The sequence below is a fragment of the Gobio gobio genome, assembly GCF_949357685.1.
Source record: "Gobio gobio genome assembly, chromosome: 20".
Lineage (NCBI taxonomy): Eukaryota > Metazoa > Chordata > Actinopteri > Cypriniformes > Gobionidae > Gobio > Gobio gobio.
In genome coordinates this window covers 23,766,832-23,790,233 of record NC_137113.1, presented here as the reverse complement: position 1 = coordinate 23,790,233, position 23,402 = coordinate 23,766,832, and the positions used below count along the sequence as shown (strand labels likewise).

The window sequence follows — 23,402 nt, the reverse complement described above, 5'->3', positions numbered from 1 at the left end:
TCTAGTCTGTGGTTTTAATGTTTTGCAGAAGCGAGTAACTTGCTGGTAGCAGAATATCATTGTTTTCCAGGTGCTCAATTCAATGTCATTGTTCACTTAAATTTGGCATCACATGACTTTATTCAATAGACTTTGTGTTTAGGTTTTAACTTTATGATTTACAGTCTGTCAAAGCTAAAGACGAGTGATTTCCATAAGTGGCACCACTTGATTTTCTATACTCAGCTATTATCAAATTTCCCATTTTAAATTTCTAGAAGATTAATATGTGCATTATCATAGATACCTCTTGCTAAATAACTACAGTCTCACCCTGGAATTCCTTTTTTAAAGTTTCAAGAATGAATTACAGCTCTAAGATCAGATACAGGCTTTCCAGGTTTTAGGCTTATCTATTTTATTATATTCATTTGGTTTGTGTCCATAGGCAAGCCCTGACATTATCATGAATGTGTTTGTGACTGACTGGGTGTGACTCATATGTAACAGGAGAAACAAAAAATCCTCTGGCTGAACTTGATTTTTTTTTTTTTAAATATTCCCTTTTTTTAGTCCGCACCGTCCGTGAGGGTTTTCCTGTAGTCAAATTTATTCAAAACAAGCAAATCATTTGTTTAACTATTAACAAATATGTGAATTTCACTCTTGTGCTATTGCCTATTTTTGCCTGATTCTTTTGACATCTGTTTGTTTAGGTGGGGGTGTATTTAAAGGGGCTGGGCCAGAACTAATGCAGGAAGTGATTTTGTCTCTCCTCTACAAAATCTCTTCCTTTCTTTCTTGAAACTCTGCAGGGTCTACCTTCAACAACAGCAAGGTAAGAACTGAAAATCCATACAAAATACTCATAAATTCACTAATTATACACACGACCCTCAAACCAGCTCTTCACGGCTGAATCCCTGTTGTGCCAAATTCATTCATTTTTAGAGCAAAGTCAAGTTTAGATATAGGAGACACTCCCAAAACTCCACACCTTAGTTTCACAACTAGCTTATTTTTTAAAGTAGATGTACAAGTAGGGTTTGTAGAGTTTAGAAATGCTACTCATTAACATTTTAAACTTTAAAAGTTAGTAAAAATATTTTGCACATTTTGATTTTGGCTTGGTCGTGGAGTTTTTAAAATAGGGAACCTGAGCTTCTCAAATGAAATGAAATGCACAACCATAAATAGCGCGCTTTTTTGTACACTACTAAACAATCCCTTCCTCCGGTTTTTTTTTTTTTTTTTTTTTTTGGCTTTTCAAACTTTATTGCAGTTCTTTCTTATAGTTCATGTAAAATATTTTGATGGCTCCACCCTTGTCTTTTGCAATTTATCAGTTCACGATATGCATCTCTCTCTCTCTATCCGTTTTTGTAATAAAAATGTTATGTAATAACACTGTGATAATTTATGCGATTATTTAAATCGCCTGTTTATTTGCGTTTGTTTTAAAAGCACTGGGCCAGCCAAGCGCCTAGCCTAGGCCTACTATTAAAAATGATTACGTTAGGCCCTACATTATAACTGTTTTGACTTTTTTTTTTTAAACTAGAGGTTTTGCGTACCTCTAGTTCATAGTTTTTGTAATTTTGTCTACATGACAGGTATTTTGCGTTTTATAATTTGCAAGCCAATAGGCCAAGCTTCTGTTAGTCAAATCTATTAAAATAGATATGCTAATACTAAAAATTATAACATTATAACATAAATGATAATTCAATTTTAATATAAAAATAAAAAAACTGGTACTAGTTCCATCTCTTTCTGGGCTCTGTAACTTTTTGTCCTAGAAACAAAAACCCTGTTTTACCGTGTTTCCTCCATCAACTCCCTCTGATGAGTGGAGGAAAGATGGACGGTGCCTTGCAGTAATTATCACGCTAGTGTTTAGCGTTTGTCAGGCAACCCGACTCTCCTCGCTATGGGGCGTCCTCGGCAGGGCCGCTCGGATTATTCCCCCGTGTCCAGTTACTGGACACATATAAGCTAACCAGGCCAGGTGAACTCGCACACATACACACTGGAAAAGGCAGAATGGAGCCGGACTCAGAAAGCATGCCGGAGCAGGCCGACGGGGTTTTGCAGTTAAGTGGACTAGTGTTTCTTAGCTTTGAGTGCTCAGCACACTCGTTACTTATAAGGGGAGGCTGTGAGCTTCTGTTGGCATCACTGTCTTCAAATAGTGGACCGCCACTGTCTCCACTATCCTGCGATGTACCTGTGTGTTTGTCATATTTGATGTTCTATAGTAGATAGCCTACTATTGTTTTCAGTGCAACAAATCTTGAGTCAGTACATTTGAGATCAGTTTAAAACTTAAAGTTGTGTATTTTTTTTAATAGCCTACTATAAAGCTCCAATTAACATCTTTTTTTATATAGCCTATGTATTTTTATATTTTATTTCACTCATATCACAACTTAATATGCATTGACAACTATAAATAAACCATTCGTAGGATGATATACCGAAAAAGTGTTACACTGTGGCGGAGCTGGCGCTGTCAAAAGTTTTTGATTTGAACATCATTCCCAGTCCACATTAGCGACACTCAGTCAGCCAATGGTGTGACAGAGGGGGCGGGACTATGTCTTGTTGGCCAATGGCAGATGGGGGGAGTGTTCAGGAAACATGTCTGAAAACAATGCCCACATTTGATTATGCATACTTATCTTATGTTGTAAATGAAAAGCAGTATGTGAAATTAGTAGGGCTGTTCCGGACACCGTTTTTTGAGCTTCGAAGCTTCGGTAGTAATCAACACCGAATATTCGAAGCTCGAATCTCGAGAAGTGGCGCTCCTCACGCAGGCAGGGCGTATATGCTCTGAGAACGGACACTGCACTAGTGATACAAAACACACAGGTCTGTTACGTCCCAGTAACAAGCTCCTATGTTTCGCAGTAGATTAATTTAGATTGATAATTAGTATACACGACTTGGTAGTATTATTCACAGGTGAAAAATACCAGATCGAAGTGTGCATTAATGTACAACTTTGAATGGCAGGGGAAGTGATGTCACAGATCACATAACAGTGCCATGGTGGATGTAGAAGGCCTATGGTCGGACTGCGTTCATTCATACTTTATGGAACTTTTTTTTTAACAGTTGCAAATTAGGTTCTTCTTAAAAATTCCATACCTACTCTTAAAGCTACCCTGTGTAACTTTTTTAGTTTATTCTTAGCTAAAAACACTTATTTCTTTCAAAAATATATGTGCTCATTAATGTATATTTACTTCTTTCAAGTAATAAAGTATTCTCGTAAGTTTATAATATGCCATTGAAAATGCATACGGGTGAGGGGTTCGAATGCCGGTCACCATGTTGCGCCTCCGTCTTGAAAGTACATTAGCCAAAGAGGGACATACCCGTAAATTTAACACTCGATGGCGCCGTGTCGGATGTGGACGAGGTCGAACTGGAAGCCATTTTTTTAAATCGGCCACCGTAGGAGTTAAAACGAAATCGGAATTGAGAGGAACAGAAACTAATATTCACTGGATGGTCATATACCTTTTCACCGCTAGATGGGGGAAAATATCACACAGTGTAGCTTTAAGCTACGTCTGAAATCACATACTGTCTGAGTTGGTCTTTGCGACCACTAAAAAGTATGTACAATGTTGTATGTATTTGTGTAGTATGAATGAAATCCAGTATACTCCCATCTGCCATGTTGTTATTGTCGTGTTATCACGGTACCACGCTTGAATTCATGGAGCTCCTGAGAGCGACCCATTCTTTCACAAATGTTTATAGAAGGACCTCGGAATCATCCGAGTACTTTTCGCCAATTTTCTTACCTGATCAGAAACTTGACGCAGGAAACAGATTGTGTCAGCTTTGCTCTGTGGTTCTACATGACTCACTGTAGTTGGGCAATTCATACACGCTGTTGGTTATTTTTTGCTGAGACATTTTAACATCTGTTTCCTTGATAAACCAATGAATTTAGTGTGAGGGTAGGGTGTTAAAGCACTCAATGAGGTGGGACATTGTGAACACTGAGGCCGTTGCTTGTTCATGACATGGAGGACACATGTCTAATCAGATGAATTGGTTAGTTGGCATGAAACGGAAGTTGTGATAGTCTTTTCTTCCTATTGTGACTTAGATCTGACTAAAACAGCTTCTCGAACAAACAAACAAAAAAAAAGTAGAGTGGGACTTGATTTTGTCCCTCTGGAATTGATTGGATCATTGTGGTTTGCTGTTGCTGTGATGTCATGTGAGTCCCGCCCTTGTGCAAGTTAACACGTCATCAGAGAGAGAAAAGACATTGTTGCAAGAGCGAGGGGAAGTTATTTTGATTAAAGATAACGAGGGCACATTCATTAAAAACATGATGTGTATGGTTAATCACCAAGTGCCAATAGCCCACCTTGTTGGAAATGTACACTAACTCCGCCCACTACCATTATGTGATTGAGCCAGACAATGAAAATGAAATCCCACTGAAAACAGAACCCGCGGAGGCGGGTAGCGCCAGCTTTTGACATGACCAACACAAGTTCAAATTCGCCTTTTTCTGAACTCATTCTTCTCCCTTTCCATTTGGAGTAGCATTTGTTTTGAATTAAAAAAAATAAGAAAATTTTCAAAAAGTGGAAATAAAGTGTCAATAATGGGTATTTAATGACGTTTAGAAAGACGTTTCTAGCTATTGGAATTTAAATTTAGCCTACGTCTGATTTTAAAAACGATCATGAATTTGTATCATAAAGTGAACTAGGAATAGCTACAAATGAATCATAATATTTATTAGGGGTTGTTCCCTGTTAATGCTTCCTTGCAGTTTACGAGGTGTCATACCTTTGGTCATGCCTAGCACTAGCAGTGACTAAACAGAATCTGCAGCACTGAATGAACAGATAAAGAAGGAGGAGCAGCCAACCGCGCAGTTGAACTCTGCCATTGTTGTTTCATATGTGTTCACAACCGTAACTATGTGAGCATAGACGTGGACATGTCTGACTCTCCGTATGGCATGTCTTGGAGTGACATAAAAGGCCTCTTCTTTAAATGAGAGTGAAGTAATGCAGCTCTGAGTCTGTTCTAGAGCTCCTCTCAGTGTCAGACCATTACAAGAAGAGCCTAATTAGACTGATTGATTTATTTGTACCATACCAGTTTATTTGCAGCGCCAATATTTACGTTGTAAATCCGTGTGCCTATCAAAGATGATATCCTATCTTATATTAGCAATGATTGATTTACTTTGGTCTACATACTAATTGAAACATTTGATTATAAGGTGCTGTTTTTCAGCCTGTGTACTTCAGTTCATTTGCATATGGCTTAAGCAGCTTTACAAAGAATAATAGAACCAAAACTCATCCTCATGCTTATGTATCCTTATTGTCTTGAGTGTTTTATTGGCAGCAGTATGCTGGAATAGACATGCTTTCATGTTCACACCGACACTGTAGTGTCCAAACAAACAGATTTCCAGAATCCAAACCGTGTGTTTTGGCAGTCAAGTTACTGACAGGTCAAAGAACCAATCAGATAACAGGAGTCTTTAACTGATAGCTCTCTTGGTGAGAGGAGTCAAGCTACAATGGAGTACCCATCGTCCCAGAAGCCAAATGACTAGTAGGTTTTTATTATGAAGCATGCTGCTCTTTTTTTGCAAAATGGTGTGGAAAATACATTTAAGAAAGATGATGAAAAACTGCTCCAAAACAATATTAAAGAATAGCAGAGTTCACACCACAGCTATAACGATAACAGCACTGAGAACTGATATCGTTGGAAAATATATATAAGTTGTCCGCCATATTGGGGCGGTCTGTCAACATTCGAAAGCAAGTTGACTGAGCGCCTGCAACAGTAGTTTGACGCATGTATGAATATCTATATATGAAATATACTTCAGCAGATGATTTTGATAAACTAACACAAACACAATACAATAAGACAAAGGTGTCAGCTGAGACGACATTAAAAATGTACCACAGTAAAAGTAAAAACATTAAAAGTCTGTCTGGAGTGGTCGAATGTGGCATCTACGTATATGGAATCATTTTCAGAACAATTTTCCAGCTGATGAACGATAAAAACATTGACAGCCAATCAGAATCCATCCTGCTGTAACAAACTCGAGCATTTAAAGCCACAGACAAGCATGCGCTTAGAATAAAATGAGATATCTGCTGGTGTGGAGTCTGTGGACACTAATATAGTTATCTTTATAGTTATTGTTCTTGGTGTGAACGGGCCTTTATAGGACGCAGCCTTCAAATTGAGAATCACCCAATGTGTCCTAACCTTGTTCCTGATTCAGCTCATCAACTGGTTGGGATATATAACACTGGAATTCTCTAGGAACAGGACTGGGAAACACTGCCCTCAAGTCTTCTTCAGCTTTCAAAACATAGTTCAGGACAAAGAATGACTCTTTTTATTCATCTATGCAGTAGATTTCTGCTGCCTGTAGTACTTCATCTTCTATTGTTTTTTGATCCTCCCCTTCTCACAATTTGTTCTGTCTCTCTGCAGAATGCTCCGATTTCAGGCCGCTCCAGGGCAGTTTGGGGATGAGATTAGGCAGCCGGGGCTGAGATGTTGGCGAGTGGAGAAGATGAAGGCTGTTCCTCTGGATAAAGCTGAGGTGGGAGCTTTCTTCAATGGTGACTCCTACCTTGTGCTGGATAATCGGGGTGACCAGGGTGCAGATCTCCACATGTGGATTGGTGAGATGATAGCTGATGATTTTCTCCATTGGTTCATTTTGCAGTCTGAAAGATACAGGATACACAATTTAGTATTTGATGACATGTCATACTTTTAATGATTAGCATCATATGGCAAGTAGGGTTCAGTATTTTTTAATAATGTTTTCTAAACAAAGTTCGGGAGGAACATGTTCAAATTGCCTATCCAATCAGTACGAGATGAGTCCTATATACTGTATATACATAGCCGACTCACCTTTGTCCCTCGACAGTTTCCTGCATCCCACCACCACCCCGTCTCCTCACATTTGCTTGGTTAACTATCCTAATCAGAGATATGGGAGGAGTACTCTGGGTTCAGGCCAAAATTCCGAGGTCGGAGCCATCCCCTCGGACAGCATGCCAAATACGCATACATTTTATTCTATCTGATTCTCGTGAAATTTGACATGAAACTCTTGGTTTTAAAGGGACAGAACATGTGGCCTGAAAACGCATTAGAATGCATCAACATTTAAACGATAAGTTAGCAGATTTTCAACTTGATTTGTATTGTTGCAATGTTGGTAATATATGTCAATAAATTAACAATCTTTCTCTGTGTTACCTGCACCCTAATATAGCCGTTTGTCAGCAAAAGTGCACAGCATGATTTGACATAATCTAGTGGACTTTTGACAGCTCCAGGGATTTCGTTGAAACTACAGATCAAACTTCCGCATTTTGGTTTTCCCGCCCAAAGACCATTGGACTCACAGAAGGGTGGTGCCAAAATCAAAAGTTTAAGTTTTTGGCAAAAAGGGAACACCACAGCCCTTTGTTTCCCTTTTTTCTCTAATCATGAGAATATTTTGCTTTTCTACTGCATAGAAAGCCAAGTTTCATTACAAAAGCCAGTAGTGAATTCCCGCTTTAATTCACAAAATTCAACATCATGCTAATGACTTAAAGCTAATTATGTCATTATTATTTATTTACAATACTACTATAATTTTTTTTTTTACTTTTACGAATTTTTGGGTGACCTGAATTCATGGTACTGTTATTTATTTATGTTTGTTTGTTACTTTTGAAGCTGGACAGACATGGTCACTATGAACTATTGTTTTATGGGAAAACAATGCACAAAAAGTCTTAAAGATGCATTATGTGACTTTTCCGTCCGCTAGAGGTCGCCTATTCAAAACAAAGGCGTAGTTTGATGACGCCACGTTTGAGCGCAGAATCTTGGGACATGTGGTCTTCACCTCACAGCCGGTGGAAAAGAATCGGGATAGGACTCGGGCAGAAATCATGTTCATGGATGCGATTATTAACGTTACTGTAGTATGAAGCAGAGCAGGACAGAGTGTTGTGGAGCTGAGAAAGGCCGCTGGATCGATTGTTAATAAGATGAAGGCAACACACGCCTCACGCGCAGCGGGACTTTTATTATGACACAGTCGCCGGTGCCATTTCCGCTTGTCCGGTCATGAGTATGAGGTAACGCAGCTCTGTTTATCAGAGGGCCTGTCCCAAATTGCACCATTCATGTGCGTGCGCGTGTCCGTTAAGTCCACGAGACTGTAGTGTGTCCCATTTGTAATTTTAGGTCTCAGAAGGGTGCTCGCGAGCGCCCCCTTTGAGGTCGATATGCGCCCTCGATGCTCACTTCTGCCGAGCCTGCACTTGTGCGGGTTACGCAGCGGACTTCTTCCCGGCAGTCAAAGCGGCATTACGTCGTGAAAGTGCGGACTCAGAGAAAGTGTGTGACTGTGAGGGTTTAGGGTTCCATTTGGGACAGGGCCATATTAGATACATCTGACTGGGGCCCTGTCCCAAATGACAGCCTAAACCCTCACAGTCTTCCTCTGAGTCCGCACTTTCACGACGAAAAACCGCTTTGACTGCCGGGAAGAAGTCCGCTGCGTAGAAGTGCGCATCGAGGGCGCATATCGACCTCAAAGGAGGCGCTCGCGAGCACCCTTCTGAGACCTAAAATGACACATGGGACACCCTGCGGTCTCATGGACTTAATAGAAACGCGCACGCAGCGGCCATTGTAAGTCCACAAGACCAAAAGTGCACATGAAGCATTTAAAGCATTTGGGACAGGGCCTAAAGCGTTTCTGCAAAATAAAAAAGGAAACCGAGGGTAACGTCTCCCTCACATGTCCCGGTTCCTTGGTTAAAATAGCATTTTACTCACGATTTACAAATAGTTGGAAACATTTGGGATATTGTAAGTACTCAACTGAACAAAATATATAACACTGGCCTAGTGGTTTTTGGATATTTTACTGAAAAAAAATGTACATAGTGCGCTTTAAATGCTTATACCACTTTTCTTTTTATTCATTTAAATAAATGAATGAATAAAGTGTTTTAGCCATTAAATATGGCTATTTTATGGGAAAAAAAGATTCACAAAGATTCTTTAAAAAAACTATCATATAACAACATTATATATGGCTTGAGGATACACAGTATATAGCAAGAAGTGAAGCCAAGGTCAGGGTCAGTCAGTCATGATTCGTGCTCATCATGTGTCGAGGTATGGGGTCTGAAAGACAGAGATAAACAATATGCTTGATCACACTGTCGAGTGGGCCTGACCCAGTCTGTGCGAGTGCACAGAAAGTTAGGATAGAACGACTGATAGACTGGAGAGAGGGATGAACAGGGAAGAGTCCCAAGGGAAAAAGGCATGGGCGAGTGTTTTCATAGGTCATTAATGTTTCAGCAGGCCTGTGACAGGACTTCAGTTAGGTCTATTGTCTTATGGTGTATCCGGTGCTTTAGGTAACACTGAGCTGGTTGTCAGCATGATGAGACATCTTCTCTCATGCCTTTTCATTAACCATCCCTTATCCATAAACACCCCCATCTCTTCATTACTCAGAATACCTGGTCTCAGTTCCTAACCCCACCATATCATTCATTCATAATGAACCTTCTACTGCAGAGACAATACCAACATGTTCTACATGTTTACATAATAGATTGTACGTAGTGTAGGGGCTTTTTGTTCACAATTAATACAAAATTAAAGTCACCCATCTTGTGTAAAGGTTGAAAGATTCTTTGATAATCCAAGAAATTACCTCTATACCCAATGGTAATGTTATTTTATTTTCAAAAAAAAGCAATAAAAAGGTTAATATTGGTCAATCAAACAATGTGTGGTTGAAAGCTATTTGCTCTCACCACCTTCACACCTGACTCCAATCTGCCAGTCACCTTACAAAATAAAAGTAATCTCCTTTAAATTCATCAAAAACATATTAAACCATAGTTTAAGTCAACAATTAAGTTAAAAATACAATTCAAACATTCAAACTTGGCTCCAACACATAGTACCACTGCTCGATTATGGACCAAAAACCAAAATCATGATTCTCCTGGTCAATATTGAGAGCATGATTGTTTTACTATTACTCATTGACTTTGGAAACATCATGATTAACTTTTTAACAGTATATTTCATTTAACCTTAAGGGGAAAAATGAATAAATAAATATAAAAGTTAATAAGTTACAAATAAATAAATACATTATTATTGTACATTTAAATGCATAACAAATAAAAAAGTAAATGATCAACTAGGTTGTAAGGCACTCCAACAACCTACTGAAAATTGCTAAACATTTAGGAAGGGGCAAAAGCACACCGCTGTAAAGGAAAGGGTGGCGTTTGGTTTATAGATGTGTGCCATGTTTCTGTCCCGAGCGACAACAATGCAGGCAAAAACAGGCCAAGGACATTTATTGGCTAGCATAGTTTATGTGTGTTTGTTGGATTCCAGGCAACGACAAATACAAAACAAGAGCATCATTGCTAAATGGATTGCGGCTTAAGAATCATTTTATCTTAATGATCTTTTTGTCATAATTGTTGAAAGGAAAACTAATAACTGAAAATAACATTTGACCAGTCTCCCAGCCCTACCACAAACTACCTTGCATTTAAGTCAAACAGCTCAGCTCAGAAAACTGTCGCTCAGAGGTGCAGAGGAAGTGGCTGCGTTGGTGGCATATCATACAGGGCAGAATTGTGCAAAATTGCACTTAGTGTTAGCACACACAGGGTTTCCTTTCTCTTATTTGTGTTTGCTGACTTTTTTTATTGGCATGTAGGAGAGAAAGTTTGTTAAGTGAATTATATGAGTGGATTCCATACGGATTCCAACACTACAATAAGGTTTCTTTTGTTAACATTAACTACATTTGTTAACATGAACTAAAAATAAACAGTACTTATACAGCAATTGTTAAACTCAAAAAAAAAGGTTCTATATAGCACCAAAAATGGTTCTTGGCTCGTAATCATAGGGGAACCTTTTTAAGAGCTATATAGCACCAATTTTGGTGCTTCAGTGGTTCTTCAGTGGTTCTTCAGAGGTTCTTCACCAGTTCTTTGACGAAGGTGCTATATAGCACCGATACCATATACAAAACATGTTAAGATATGGTGCTATATAGCACAAAGTGGTTCCTCTGTGATTACGACGAAGAACCAATTTTGGTGCCATTTAGAACCTTTTTTGTTTTAGAGTGTAATCTTATTGTTAATTTCAAAATAATCAAAAGCTGTATCTGTAAGCATTGGTTAAGGCACTGTATCCTAACATGACCAGACAATGAACAATTGTATTTTTATTAACTAACGGTAACAGGCTAATAATATTTAACATAAACATTATTATGATGGTTCCCTTTAGACATTCGGTTGCACTTTATTTGACAGTATGTGCACTTTCATGCACTTACTGTGTACTTATCTAAGAAAGTACTGATTAATATAAGGTAACTGGGTTAAAGGGATAGTTCACCCAAAAATGAAAATTATCCCATGATTCATTCACCCTCAAGCCATTCTAGGTGTATATGACATTCTTCTTTCAGACGAATACAATCAGAGTTATATTAAAATGTCCTGCCTCTTCCAAGCTATATTATGGCAGCGAATGGTTTTGAAGTCCATAAATGTGCATCTATCCATCATAAAAGTGCTCCACACGGCTCCGGGGGGTTAAAAAAGGCCTTCTGAAGCGAAGTGATGCGTTTATGTAAGAAAAATATCCATATTTAAAGCTTTATAAACGCGTTCACGAGAGACTGGCATTCCACCGTAGGACGCTCCTGTGAGAATATGCTAGTTCTAGTGAAAACCAAGTTTTGTTTTGCTCTATCCTCTGCGCTTCCGTCACCGGAACTTATGCTACGCCTGCGTCCTACATCATACGCTGGAACGCCAGTCTCTCGTGAACGCGCGTACGACAGTAAGTGGAAGTTAGAGATTACAGTTTGTAAACTTTTAAATATGGATTTTTTTTTTTTTACACAAGCGCATCGCTTCGCTTCAGAAGGCCTTTATTAACCCCCGGGGCCGTGTGGAGCACTTTTATGGACTTCAAAACAGAAACAGCCATTCACTGCCATTATAAAGCTAGGAAGAGCCAGGACATTTCTTTAATATAACTCAGATTGTATTCGACTGAAAGAAGAATGTCATATACCTAGGATGACTTGAGGGTGAATAAATCAGGGGATAATTTTCATTTTTGGGTGAACTATCCCTTTAAGGTTAGGTTTAGGGGTAGTACCTAGTTATTACCCAGTTATTGCAATTACTATAATAAGTACATAGTATGTACATGGGGAACAGGACTGCTACCGATAGGGTATAGGGGGTAATATGCTACCGCTATTGTAGTATATTGTATAGTATGTCGTATGTTGCACCTACATGTCTCGTTAGAATATTAGTAGAGTATTATTAGACTGTCTGCTTAATATCTGCTTACACATTATTTTTATGGTCCCCCCAACAGACAAGTAACTAACCCTTTATTGTACTAACCCTAACCCTACTCCTAACAGTGAGAGATAGTTGACATGTAGGTACAACGGTACAACGGTACTTATAGATTGTCTAAAGGGGACCATCATAATAAAGTGTAACCTAATTTTCTCTCTTCCTCTTTCTCTCTTCCTTTTAGGAGAGAAATCGTCTCGTGATGAGCAGGTAGCTTGTGCCATGTTGGCTACACAGCTGGATAACTTCCTGGGTGGAGATCCGGTCCAGCACAGGCAGGTTCAGGGCTACGAGTCCCCAGAATTCATGAACCTCTTCCCTCGAGGAGTCAGCTACAAGGTGAGATGTGGTTGTGTGTGTTTACATTCTCTCACATGTACATGAACTGATCGTTGCAGTAATACTGTATGCATAATTACTTAAAGAGTGCTTTCATAGTCACGTTATTCTGTTTGTACAGGAGGGAGGTGTGGAGTCTGGCTTCAGAAGAACACAGTCTGGATCTGGACCTGTTCAGAGGTTATACCAAATCAAAGGGAAGCGCAACATCAGAGCCAAGGAAGTGGATTTGAGCTGGCAGAGCTTTAACAAAGGGGACTGCTTCATACTCGACCTGGGCGAGGTGTGTTCCTGTCTTTTTGACTATTGCTATGTATGTCTCTCTATACGCTTCTGTTCAAAAGTTTGGGGTCAGTAAGATGTTTTTGTTGTTGTTTGTTTGTTTGAAAGAAATTAATACTTTTATTCTGCAAGGATGCATTCAAAAAAAGACATTTGAAATGCTAAAATATATTCCTATTTCAAATAAATGCTTTTTTGATTAAATAAAAACAAACGCCTCTGCATTGTACAACACTGCATATATTTGAAATGTATTTATTTTATAATTATTATGAAATATTTTGATTCGCCAGACGATTGTGTCATGGATAGGATCTCAGGCAAACATCTTTGAGAAGCAGAAGGTGCGGGAGATCGCCACTCTGATCAGAGACACAGACAGACACGGCAAAGCCCAGATCACTAACATCAATGAGGGAGAGGAGACGCAGGAAATGCTACAGGTAACAACAGGCCAGTGTATTTTGGCAAAAATAAATGAATTAAATTCTGTGTCAACTCTACCCTTCTATGATCCTTTAGCTTTACTCTTCACTTCAATCCTTGTTAAAGGGTTAGTTCACCCAAAAATGAAAATTCTGTCATTAATTACTTACCCTCATGTCGTTCGACACCCGTAAGACCTCCGTTCATCTTCGGAACACAAATTAAGATATTTTAGTTGAAATCTGATGGCTCTGAAAGGCCTCCAAAGGCCACGATTTCAAAACACGGCATCATGAAGCTTCGAAGCGTTATGAATCAGTGAGTCGATTCAGCAGTTTGGATCGCCAAATTTCAGCAGTTTGGCGGTTTGACACACGCGATCCGAATCATGATTCGACTCACTGATTCATAACGCTTCGAAGCTTCATGATGCTGTGTTTTGAAATCGTCATCACTATATAAGTCGTTATTTAGGGGGTTTTTGCGCACAAAAACTATTCTTGTCGCTTCATAAAGTTATTGTTGAAACACTGTAGTGAGATGGACTTTGTAACGACGTCTTTAGTGCCTTTTCTTGAGAGTGTAACCCTTTAAGTCTGATTTCATGTGTGACAATTTCTATGTCCAAATGCTCATTCAGGTCCCAAAAGGAAGCAAGAAACTGAGCTAATATAGTGAAACTGAAAAATCATGATCCTAACCTTTATCTCCATACCGAAATCTCTGTAGGCCAGACAGTGATTCATCTTTTCTCAATTCTTAAAGTATTGTTGTCCGGAGATGGTATTGTACACTGTGAGTTTTTAAAATCTTAGCTTAAAGGTGTGATGTAAATGAATGGTGCTCATTAATGGCTTTTGAAATGGAGTAGAGGTTTGGACCCAGAAACCGTATTATCAGAAGGCTGATATGTTGGTGTTTTTAAAGAAAAACACTCACAAAAAGAAAAACAATTTTCACTCAAATTAAAGCCCAGAATTTAAAAATCTGAAAGAACAGCATACATTCCAGAAAATTATTAGTTATTATTAGTTATTTTGCCAGGTCAGACATATTTCAGCTAAAATTACTAATAACATCTGGAATATAAATCTGGAACAGACAGCAAACTAATTTGCACATTTTCAGAGTTGATCACTCAATTATTTTTCTCTTTACTCTACCTTAAGTGCAAAAACCCACACACAATTTTTTTGTTTTAAAATATGCCACTGAAACAGGTGTACAGTTTAAGATGTTATTTACAGATTAACATCTTAAAAGTACATCTGTAAATAATATCTTAAACTGTACACCTGTAAATAACATATCAGTACATGTTATCAGTACAATATACAGCATATACAAATTCCTTGTGTGTGAAAACATACTTGGCAATAAAGATCTTTCTGATTCTAAAAAACATGTTTGTGAATACTGTTTTAAGCAATGAGCTCTGACTGTGTTGCTCTTGTCCTCTCTATCTTCTGTTATAATGAACAGGTTCTTGGTCCAGTACCAGAGCTGAAAGAAAGCACTCCAGAGGAGGACAGTCAAGCAGATGCATCAAATTCCGCCTCCCTTTATAAGGTACCACACCTACATTATGTGTTAGGTTTGTGTTCATTTTAGACCAGGAGTTCCTGGAGGGAACAGAGTTTTGCACAACCCTGTAGCGTTTAATTCCAACTCTGCTCCAACACACATGCCCGTAGGTTTCAAATAAACCTGAAGGACTTGATTAGCTGTTTAATCAGGGTTGAAGCTAAACTCTGCAGGGCTGTGGACCTCCAGGAGCTGAGTTTTGCACTCCTGATCTAAACTGTGTAAAATCCATAGCTGTGTTTGAAATCGCCCCCTATACCCTAATTTACTGTTCCCTACATTATTCCACTACTATAGCCCATTTGAAGAAGTGAATGAAAAGGAGTGAGCGAATTCGGACACTGAGTGCACTAGAAGGGCTGCCACTTTTGCATAGTTTGTGCTTGCTGTTTGATAGCAGCTCCAGTTGTAAGAAGATTTATGGTCACTGCTCAAAACGGCGGCGTTTTTAGGCTATTCAGTGCTGAGTTAAAGGGATAGTTCACCCAAAAATGAAAATTCTGTCATCATTTACTCACCCGCAAGTTGTTCCAAACCTGTATTAGTTTCTTTGTTCTGCTGAACACAAAAGAAGATATTTAGAAGAATGTTTGTAACAAAACAGATAGAGCAACCATTGACTACCATAGTATTTTTTCCCCTACTATGGTAGTCAATGGTTGCTCTATCTGCTTTGTTACAAACATTCTTCTAAATATCTTAATAATATCGTAACCTCTCATTAACAAGACACGATGTAAGTAAGATATTTATTGTTGACAAGTTCATTTTTATAACGGAGCTTTGTGAGATTGCGATGAACTGACAAAGCAACAGCATTTTAGTGATCGTAGCGATCTTGGCTCACGTTCGAGGCTACAGTCTGTAACATTCATTGAATAAAACTATTGCTGCTAAGAGGACCGACGGCCAATCGCATGCTGCAAAGTTTAGGAAGTGACATCTAAATATAAATGCCACTCTGCACAAGACAGAAATATCCACCTAAGGTTTTGCTTCTGTAGAGGACATAATATTTTTAGCAAATTTCTCTGACAACATGCACAGTTTTAAGTCTGGATATTCATATGAAAATATTATTACACGTCTTTTTACATTACATATTGTCCCAAAACACATTCATATGCAAATTATATATAGTGTATAGATGCATTGCATAGAATGGGAATGGCATATGGCCATGTTTACACATATTGCATAGTAAAATGGTATATAAAATTATTCTGTTAGATCTTTCATAACATTGAGAATCATCATTATACAAAGTTTGGATTAAAAAAAACTGGTGACCGAAAAAAACCCATTATTTTTGTTTTTTCATTTTCTCAATAAATAGTTCTGGTGTCCTCTACAGAGCAGAGGATATAGCATATAACGTAGGATTTTTTTTATATATATATCCATTTGAGGGTTTTTTTATGCTCCAAACAATGTAATGGGCAAAAAAAAAAGCCCTTTTTTTCTGGTTCTCAGGAAGATGATGTATTAAAATACTAGTAACGCATTAAAGCAATGTAAAGGCAGACTAATAGATCAATAGACAATTTGTAGGAAACTATTTTTGAAATTCCAATTATTGGTAAAACAAAGTGAATAGTAACTAAATAATCATACATTTCTCACATTACACTGCTATGGTGGAGCACATTTACTAGAGCACCCTCAGTAATTTCAGAAGCACCCTCAGTGATTTGATTCTGGAACCGGGCCTGGTCTTGCTCATGGACATGGACAACATGGTCAACACTTGGTCAGGTGGAACCGGGGATTGAACCACCAACCTTCCGGTTGGTGAGCCGAGCCACTGCCGCCCATCTTATCTTGAACTCTGTCATTGAAACGATGTATATACCTTTAAAAAGGAATTTATATCTTGTGGTAGATTTTCCCCTACGCACCTGACTTAAGTTAAAAGGGGTGTCCCAGACACCAACGAATTTATACTCTACTAAGCGTACTTCAATACCTGTTGGAGTCGCCCGATGTCTCGAGCTTTTTGAACACTATCACTCGGGAATAAGGTCTCTAGTGCTTCACTAAACACTATCACTTGAGAATAGAAGTAAGATCTCTTGTGTCTAGCCTGCTGTGCAACAATAATCAAACAGACTCCAGACAATGCCTTCGAATCACCGCCGGAGGACCTCGGACAAATTTCAGAAAGAATCCCATCAGCAAAAAGAGTACAACAGTTTTTATAGAATAGGAGCATGGCAAAGGTGACATGATTCATTACATAATTGTTCTACAATATGATTGGTTTTTCATATGTATAATTCAGCAAACCATTCTTTTACTAGTCTAAAGTAAAAGAAAATCCTGATTTCTTGATTACTTCACCTTATCTGTCTAGTTTCATTTCCCCTTTAGTTATATTCAGATATGATTCAGACACACACTGACTTTTGCCCAAGGTTTGGGGACTTTTAGTTTTCCAAAGCATATAAATGTTAATCCTGCAAGAAAAATAAATGCTAGTTATGATTAATATAAATCCATCCATCACAACCTGTATGTTATTACGCTGTACCCACAATGGACCAGTGGTTTGGAAAATGGATAAATGGATGATTCAGCTGCGGGCGCCATCTTCTGGCGAGACACAGGAATTTATTCGGCATGCAAATCCCACAGTGCGTTGTGGGTACACTCTAGCCGTTTAGTGTACATCGGTTGTACACTCGTTATTGCGGTGCACACTATGGGATTGAATGAGTGCACTATAACATCCACTATGGTTTCGGACACCACTACAAATGCCTGTTCCCTCCAATATTGCCCTAAAAGGGGGGCAATTTGGAACACAGCCCTTGAGACTACACGTGGATGTTCGGATGAATCCTTGCCATTAGGAATCTAATCCATAGCTATACTTGCTCAATGCACATTCCTAAAATTCCTAAAAGGTCTAACAAACACACCTTGCATGTTTCACGTGCATTCAGTCTGAAGAAATTGTCATTTCTTTATAGGTTTCAGATGCAACAGGGTCAATGAAGTTGACTAAAGTATCAGAGAAAAGTCCATTTGCCAAGGACTTGCTGGTACGTGATGACTGCTTTATCCTGGACAATGGGGCCAATGGAAAGATCTTTGTTTGGAAAGGTGAGAAAAATTGTCCATGCATGTCACAATAACACGATAAGTGTCTGGTGAACTAATTACTTCTAATCTGTATATATTTCAATTCAATTCACATTTATTTGTATAGCACTTTTCACAATGCATATTGTTTCAAAGCAGCTTTACAGAAAACGCATGCGTCTACATTACAATTTAGATTTGTTATCAGAGGTGACTATTAACTTAAGGCAGAAACAATGAGCTCATTGAAGTAAAGAATACAATGAATATAATATACACTACCGTTCAAAAGTTTGGGGTAAGTAAGATTTGTTCAGCGAGGATGCATTCAATTGATCAAAAGCAACAGTAAAGACAATCATAATGTTATGAAAGAGTTCTATTTCAAATAAATGCTGTTCTTTTTCAGACCGGGGTGGTGGTCCCTCTTTTCAAGAAGGGGGACCGGAGAGTGTGTTCCAACTATAGGTGGATCACACTTCTCAGCCTCCCCGGGAAAGTCTATGCCAGGGTACTGGAGAGGAGAATTCGGCCGACAGTGGAACCTCGGATTCAGGAGGAACAGTGTGGACCAGCTCTATACCCTTTCCAGGGTGCTGGGGGGTTCATGGGAGTTTGCCCAACCAGTCCACATGTGTTTTGTGGATTTGGAGAAGGCATTCGACTGTGTTCCTCGTGGCATCCTGTGGAGGGTGCTCTGGGAGTATGGGGTCGGCGGCCCCCTGCTTAGGGCTGTTCGGTCCCTGTACGACCAGAGCAGGAGTTTGGTCCGCATTGCCGGCAGTAAGTCAGACTTGTTCCCGGTGCATGTTGGACTCCGGCAGGGCTGCCCTTTGTCACCGGTTCTGTTCATAATTTTTATGGACAGAATTTCTAGGCGCAGCCAAGGGCTGGAGAGTGTCCGGTTTGGGGACCACGCGATTTCGTAACTGCTTTTTGCGGATGATGTTGTCGTGTTGGCCTCCTCGAGCCAGGACCTTCAGCGTGCACTGGGACGGTTTGCGGCCGAGTGTGAAGCGGCTGGGATGAGAATCAGCACCTCCAAGTCCGAGGCCATGGTTCTCAGTCGGAAAAGGGTGGCTTGCCTGCTTCAGGTGGGTGGAGAGTTCCTGCCTCAAGTGGAGGAGTTCAGGTATATTGGGGTCTTGTTCACGAGTGAGGGAAGGATGGAACGGGAGATTGACAGACGGATCGGTGCAGCTTCTGCAGTAATGCGGTCGATGTACCGGTCTGTCGTGGTAAAGAAGGAGCTGAGCTGCAAGGCAAAGCTCTCGATTTACCGGTCAATCTACGTTCCTACTCTCACCTATGGTCATGAGCTGTGGGTCATGACCGAAAGGACAAGATCCCGGATACAGGCGGCCGAAATGAACTTTCTCCGTAGGGTGGCTGGGCGCTCCCTTAGAGATAGGGTGAGGAGCTCAGTCACTCGGGAGGAACTCGGAGTAGAGCCGCTGCTCCTCCACATCGAGAAGAGCCAGCTGAGGTGGCTCGGGCATCTATTTCGGATGCCTCCTGGACGCCTTCCCAGGGAGGTGTTCCAGGGACGTCCCACCGGGAGGAGGCCCCGGGGAAGACCTAGGACACGCTGGAGGGACTATGTCTTCCGGCTGGCCTGGGAACGCCTCGGGGTTCCCCCGGAAGAGCTGGAGGAAGTGGCTAGGGAGAGGGAAGTCTGGGCGTCTCTGCTTAGACTGTCCCCCGCGACCCGGCCCCGGATAAGCGGAAGATGATGGATGGATGGATGGATGGATGGATGGATGCTGTTCTTTTTAACTTTCTATTCATCAAAGAATCCTGAAAAAAGATCACGGTTTCCACTAAAATATTAAGCAGTTTTCAACTATGATAATAAGAAGAAATATTTCTTGAGCAAAAAATCAGCATATTAGAATGATTTCTGAAGGGTCATGTGACACTGAAAACTGGAGTAAAGGCAAATAAATAAATACATAAAAATTATATATTAATGCTTGGTGAGCATTAGAGTCGTATTTCATACACTCTAGAGTCATCTTTCATACAAATTTCATGCATACATAAGTGTTATAACTGAAATGTTATTTCCTGTGATTCTCAGGAAGTGGAGCGAACGCAGAAGAGAAGAGGGCTGCTCTGAAAATGGCAGATGACTTCATCCAGCAAATGAATTACCCCAAGATGAAAACACAGGTCTGCACTGAATTATTCTTGTAATTACCCTTGTGACACCTAACAGAACTGGGAAAACGAATGCCATTGGTTGAGCTAATGTTATCGTGCCTGGCCCAGTCTGGCTGTTTAAACAAACAGTGACATGCGCATAAAATTATGATTCTGATATTATGAAAATGAATGTGAAAGTGACATGTGAAGGCCAGGTATGGTAACCCATTCTCGAAATGTCCTCTGCATTTAACCCACCCAAGTTAGTGCACATATTGAGAGCAGTGAGTAGTGAACACACACACACACACACACACACACACACACACTGCAAACCGTGGACAAGTCAGGGGTATCTCATTCATTTCCCCTTTCTGGTATTGAGAATCGAACCTGCAACCTTTGGGTTACCAGTCTGACTCTCTAACCTTGTCTTCTAAATTCATGCATCATGCAATCTTGCTTGACAACAGCTAGTGGTTCTGAGGAATACTATACTATATTCATTGTGTTTGGTCTGGCCTTTCGAGGCATTACTTGCATTGCTATATTTACCCTTGTTTTTCTGTCTTACAGGTGGAGATTTTACCACAGGGCAGAGAGACTGTTATCTTTAAACAGTTTTTCCAAAACTGGAATTAAAGCTCATTTCACTGCATGATCAAAGAATAAACTGCACTCAACCAGTGGTCAAAGATACTGTAATTTACTTAAATAAGGTCACAGAGATATTACATTATAAACAAATGTACAGTTTTATTACATGAGATCATGCGTATGAATGAGCGAGGCTTTGCTAATTGTCTGTTACCATATTTTTATGGCTTTTAAAAGATGTTTATATTGATCAATACAAATTTGAAAGAGCTTTTATTTTCTCCCTTTTTGATTGAGAATGTCAAATCTATGTTGCAACCTTGAGAACCACGAACCGCGGAGTAGATGCCACTTCTACTTAAAAACAGAATAATGTTACTAACCATTTTTCAAGCCAATGCACTATTTCACAAACTCTGTGGAGACTCGTGTGCTTGTTGCTTCTTCTTTTTTTTTACTCATTTTGTGTATGTAACTGCAGCATGGAAATAAAGTGCATTTGCAACAAGAAGAAAGAATTCTGGGATTTTTTTCTCAGTCGTGCATCCTTGCTAATGCACTGGAATTCTCCTTTAGACAGATAAGATGACACTGATGTTACGTAAGGGCAGTTAAGGGTCATTAGCATTCAGGGCATGTTAACGTGGTTTACATAAACTCATAAAAACACTTACAAGAAATAAAAGCTTACCGACTTTAGATTTAAAGGGTTACTTTAGCGATTAGCATTAAGCTTTGTATCAGTAGAAACCCGGTAGTATATTCAAATGATGGTACTTTCCCCCCTCATGTCCCCCTGAGATTAGAGAATTATGCATTTTATGTCTGGAAAAAAGATTTTTTGGCCAGAGGCTAAAACTACAGCCAGTAGAAGGAGCAAGTTCCACATGTTTTCAACCCGCCCATAGGGGAGAGATCTCACTCACAGAATGTAAATGCGCTTGGCTCGGCCTCGGGCATTCATAACGGAGCGGTGCGGAGCAAAGTGGGTGTTTCAACTTTTCAATGAATTCCTATGAAAGTTAAGCTTCCATAGCCATGATCTGAAACCAGACTGGACACGTGCCGAGAATGATTGCCGCGCTTACCTCAGCTCTGCTCGGCTCTTCGCTCTCATGATGAACGAAATCTGACTCCTGCTGCGTCTGTGCTGTGACTTTCGTTCGGCTCACTCACACTTTATTGAAAAGACGCGTTCAGTTTTTAATTGTAGTGTTTATTCTCTAACTGAACAAAATTATTTTATTACTATGAAAATCAAAACAACGGTGGGGGCGGTGTCATGGTGGGCAAGTGATAACCAGTGGCCGTGGCTTTGGGAGTGGCCTCGTAGGGCAGCGAAGCAAGTGCATTCTGGGAGTTGTTGTCTTTCATCCACATGAGACAAAAATACATTTTCTGTCTTTTCTCGGTCTAGAAGGCACCAAATTCAAAAATAATTTCACATTTCTACTACATAAATGACCCAGTTTAAATACATATTCATCTTCCCAGCACTTAAATATCCCTTTAAGTAAAGCTAAATTTCAACACACATGTAGCCTGCTGTGTTATGAGACTTTTTTTTATTTGTATGAGAACTATAAAGTTGAGTGGAGAAATTACATGGTTTGTCGCGTGGTACATGTTCACCTACTTTTCACATTAACTGTTTTATGCTGTGAACTGAATTATGCTGTGCGGTTAGGGTGTGATATGTAGGTTGTGATAAGCAGGGTTATGAAAAAGTCACAGTTTAGGAATACGCCCCCTTTCAGTTAATGAATTTAAATTGAATTAGCAGCACTCCACATAATGTTGAATTGGAATTGGAATGAAAGAGGAATTTACTGAATTGCAATTCAAATTCAACAGTAATTTCACAAAAAAAATTATGCCAAAATATTTTAAACTCCCCCATGGTGTATTGAATTTGTATTATTCTTTTAAATGTAATGAAATTTAAGTTAATAACTATAAATAACTAAACCAATCCCTAATCCTACACTAATCCTATATTAAGTACATGTAGTTCATTATTATTACTCAGTACTTAAATGTATAATTACACTGTAACACAGACACCTTAAAAAAGTGTAACCAACGTGCTTATAAAGGTTATATGCTTTTTGTTTTTACATTTTGTGTCATTTTAATTCTATTTAAGTTAAAATACATTACAATTATGCACCTGGGTTGCTACCTAAATTAAAATTCAGGAATTTAATTGAAGATTTTTTTTTTTTAATCACACCAATCCATTTCTGGTCAAGATTTCTGGTTAAAAAAAAATATTCAACTGAACACATGGCGAAAGAGGTTTATAAGATTGGATTATAAGATTGAAAATGTCCATTACCACAACAAAATTATTTCCATTATTTATATATTATTTATATATTTAAACTCTTTCCATCTCATCTTTATGAAATTTTAGTTTTTGAAACGCATTTTACTGGAATAAAGTTCATGCCAATCCTTAGCAGTTCTAATAATCAT

General features: G+C 39.2%; 1 protein-coding gene across 1 annotated transcript; it reads left to right on the top strand.

The window, feature by feature from the left end:
• Positions 1–485: 485 nt before the first annotated feature.
• On the top strand, positions 486–21,434 carry capgb (capping protein (actin filament), gelsolin-like b). The gene is made up of 9 exons (XM_079801480.1): positions 486–817; positions 6,496–6,689; positions 12,652–12,806; positions 12,928–13,089; positions 13,382–13,531; positions 14,997–15,083; positions 18,071–18,203; positions 20,263–20,354; positions 20,904–21,434. Exons 2-9 carry the CDS (start codon positions 6,497–6,499, stop codon positions 20,967–20,969), a joined length of 1,038 nt encoding a protein of 345 aa, XP_079657606.1. The 5' UTR covers positions 486–817; position 6,496; the 3' UTR covers positions 20,970–21,434.
• Positions 21,435–23,402: the final 1,968 nt, after the last annotated feature.

What these genes read in the sequence shown, in the direction of transcription:
- capgb (XM_079801480.1), top strand. Translation starts at nt 6,497, where the DNA reads ATGCTCCGATTTCAGGCCGCTCCAGGGCAGTTTGGGGATGAGATTAGG. An exon ending in TCATACTCGACCTGGGCGAG is followed by an intron (nt 13,090 to 13,381) that starts GTGTGTTCCTGT and finishes TTGATTCGCCAG; the next exon opens with ACGATTGTGTCATGGATAGG. An exon ending in AGACGCAGGAAATGCTACAG is followed by an intron (nt 13,532 to 14,996) that starts GTAACAACAGGC and finishes TATAATGAACAG; the next exon opens with GTTCTTGGTCCAGTACCAGA.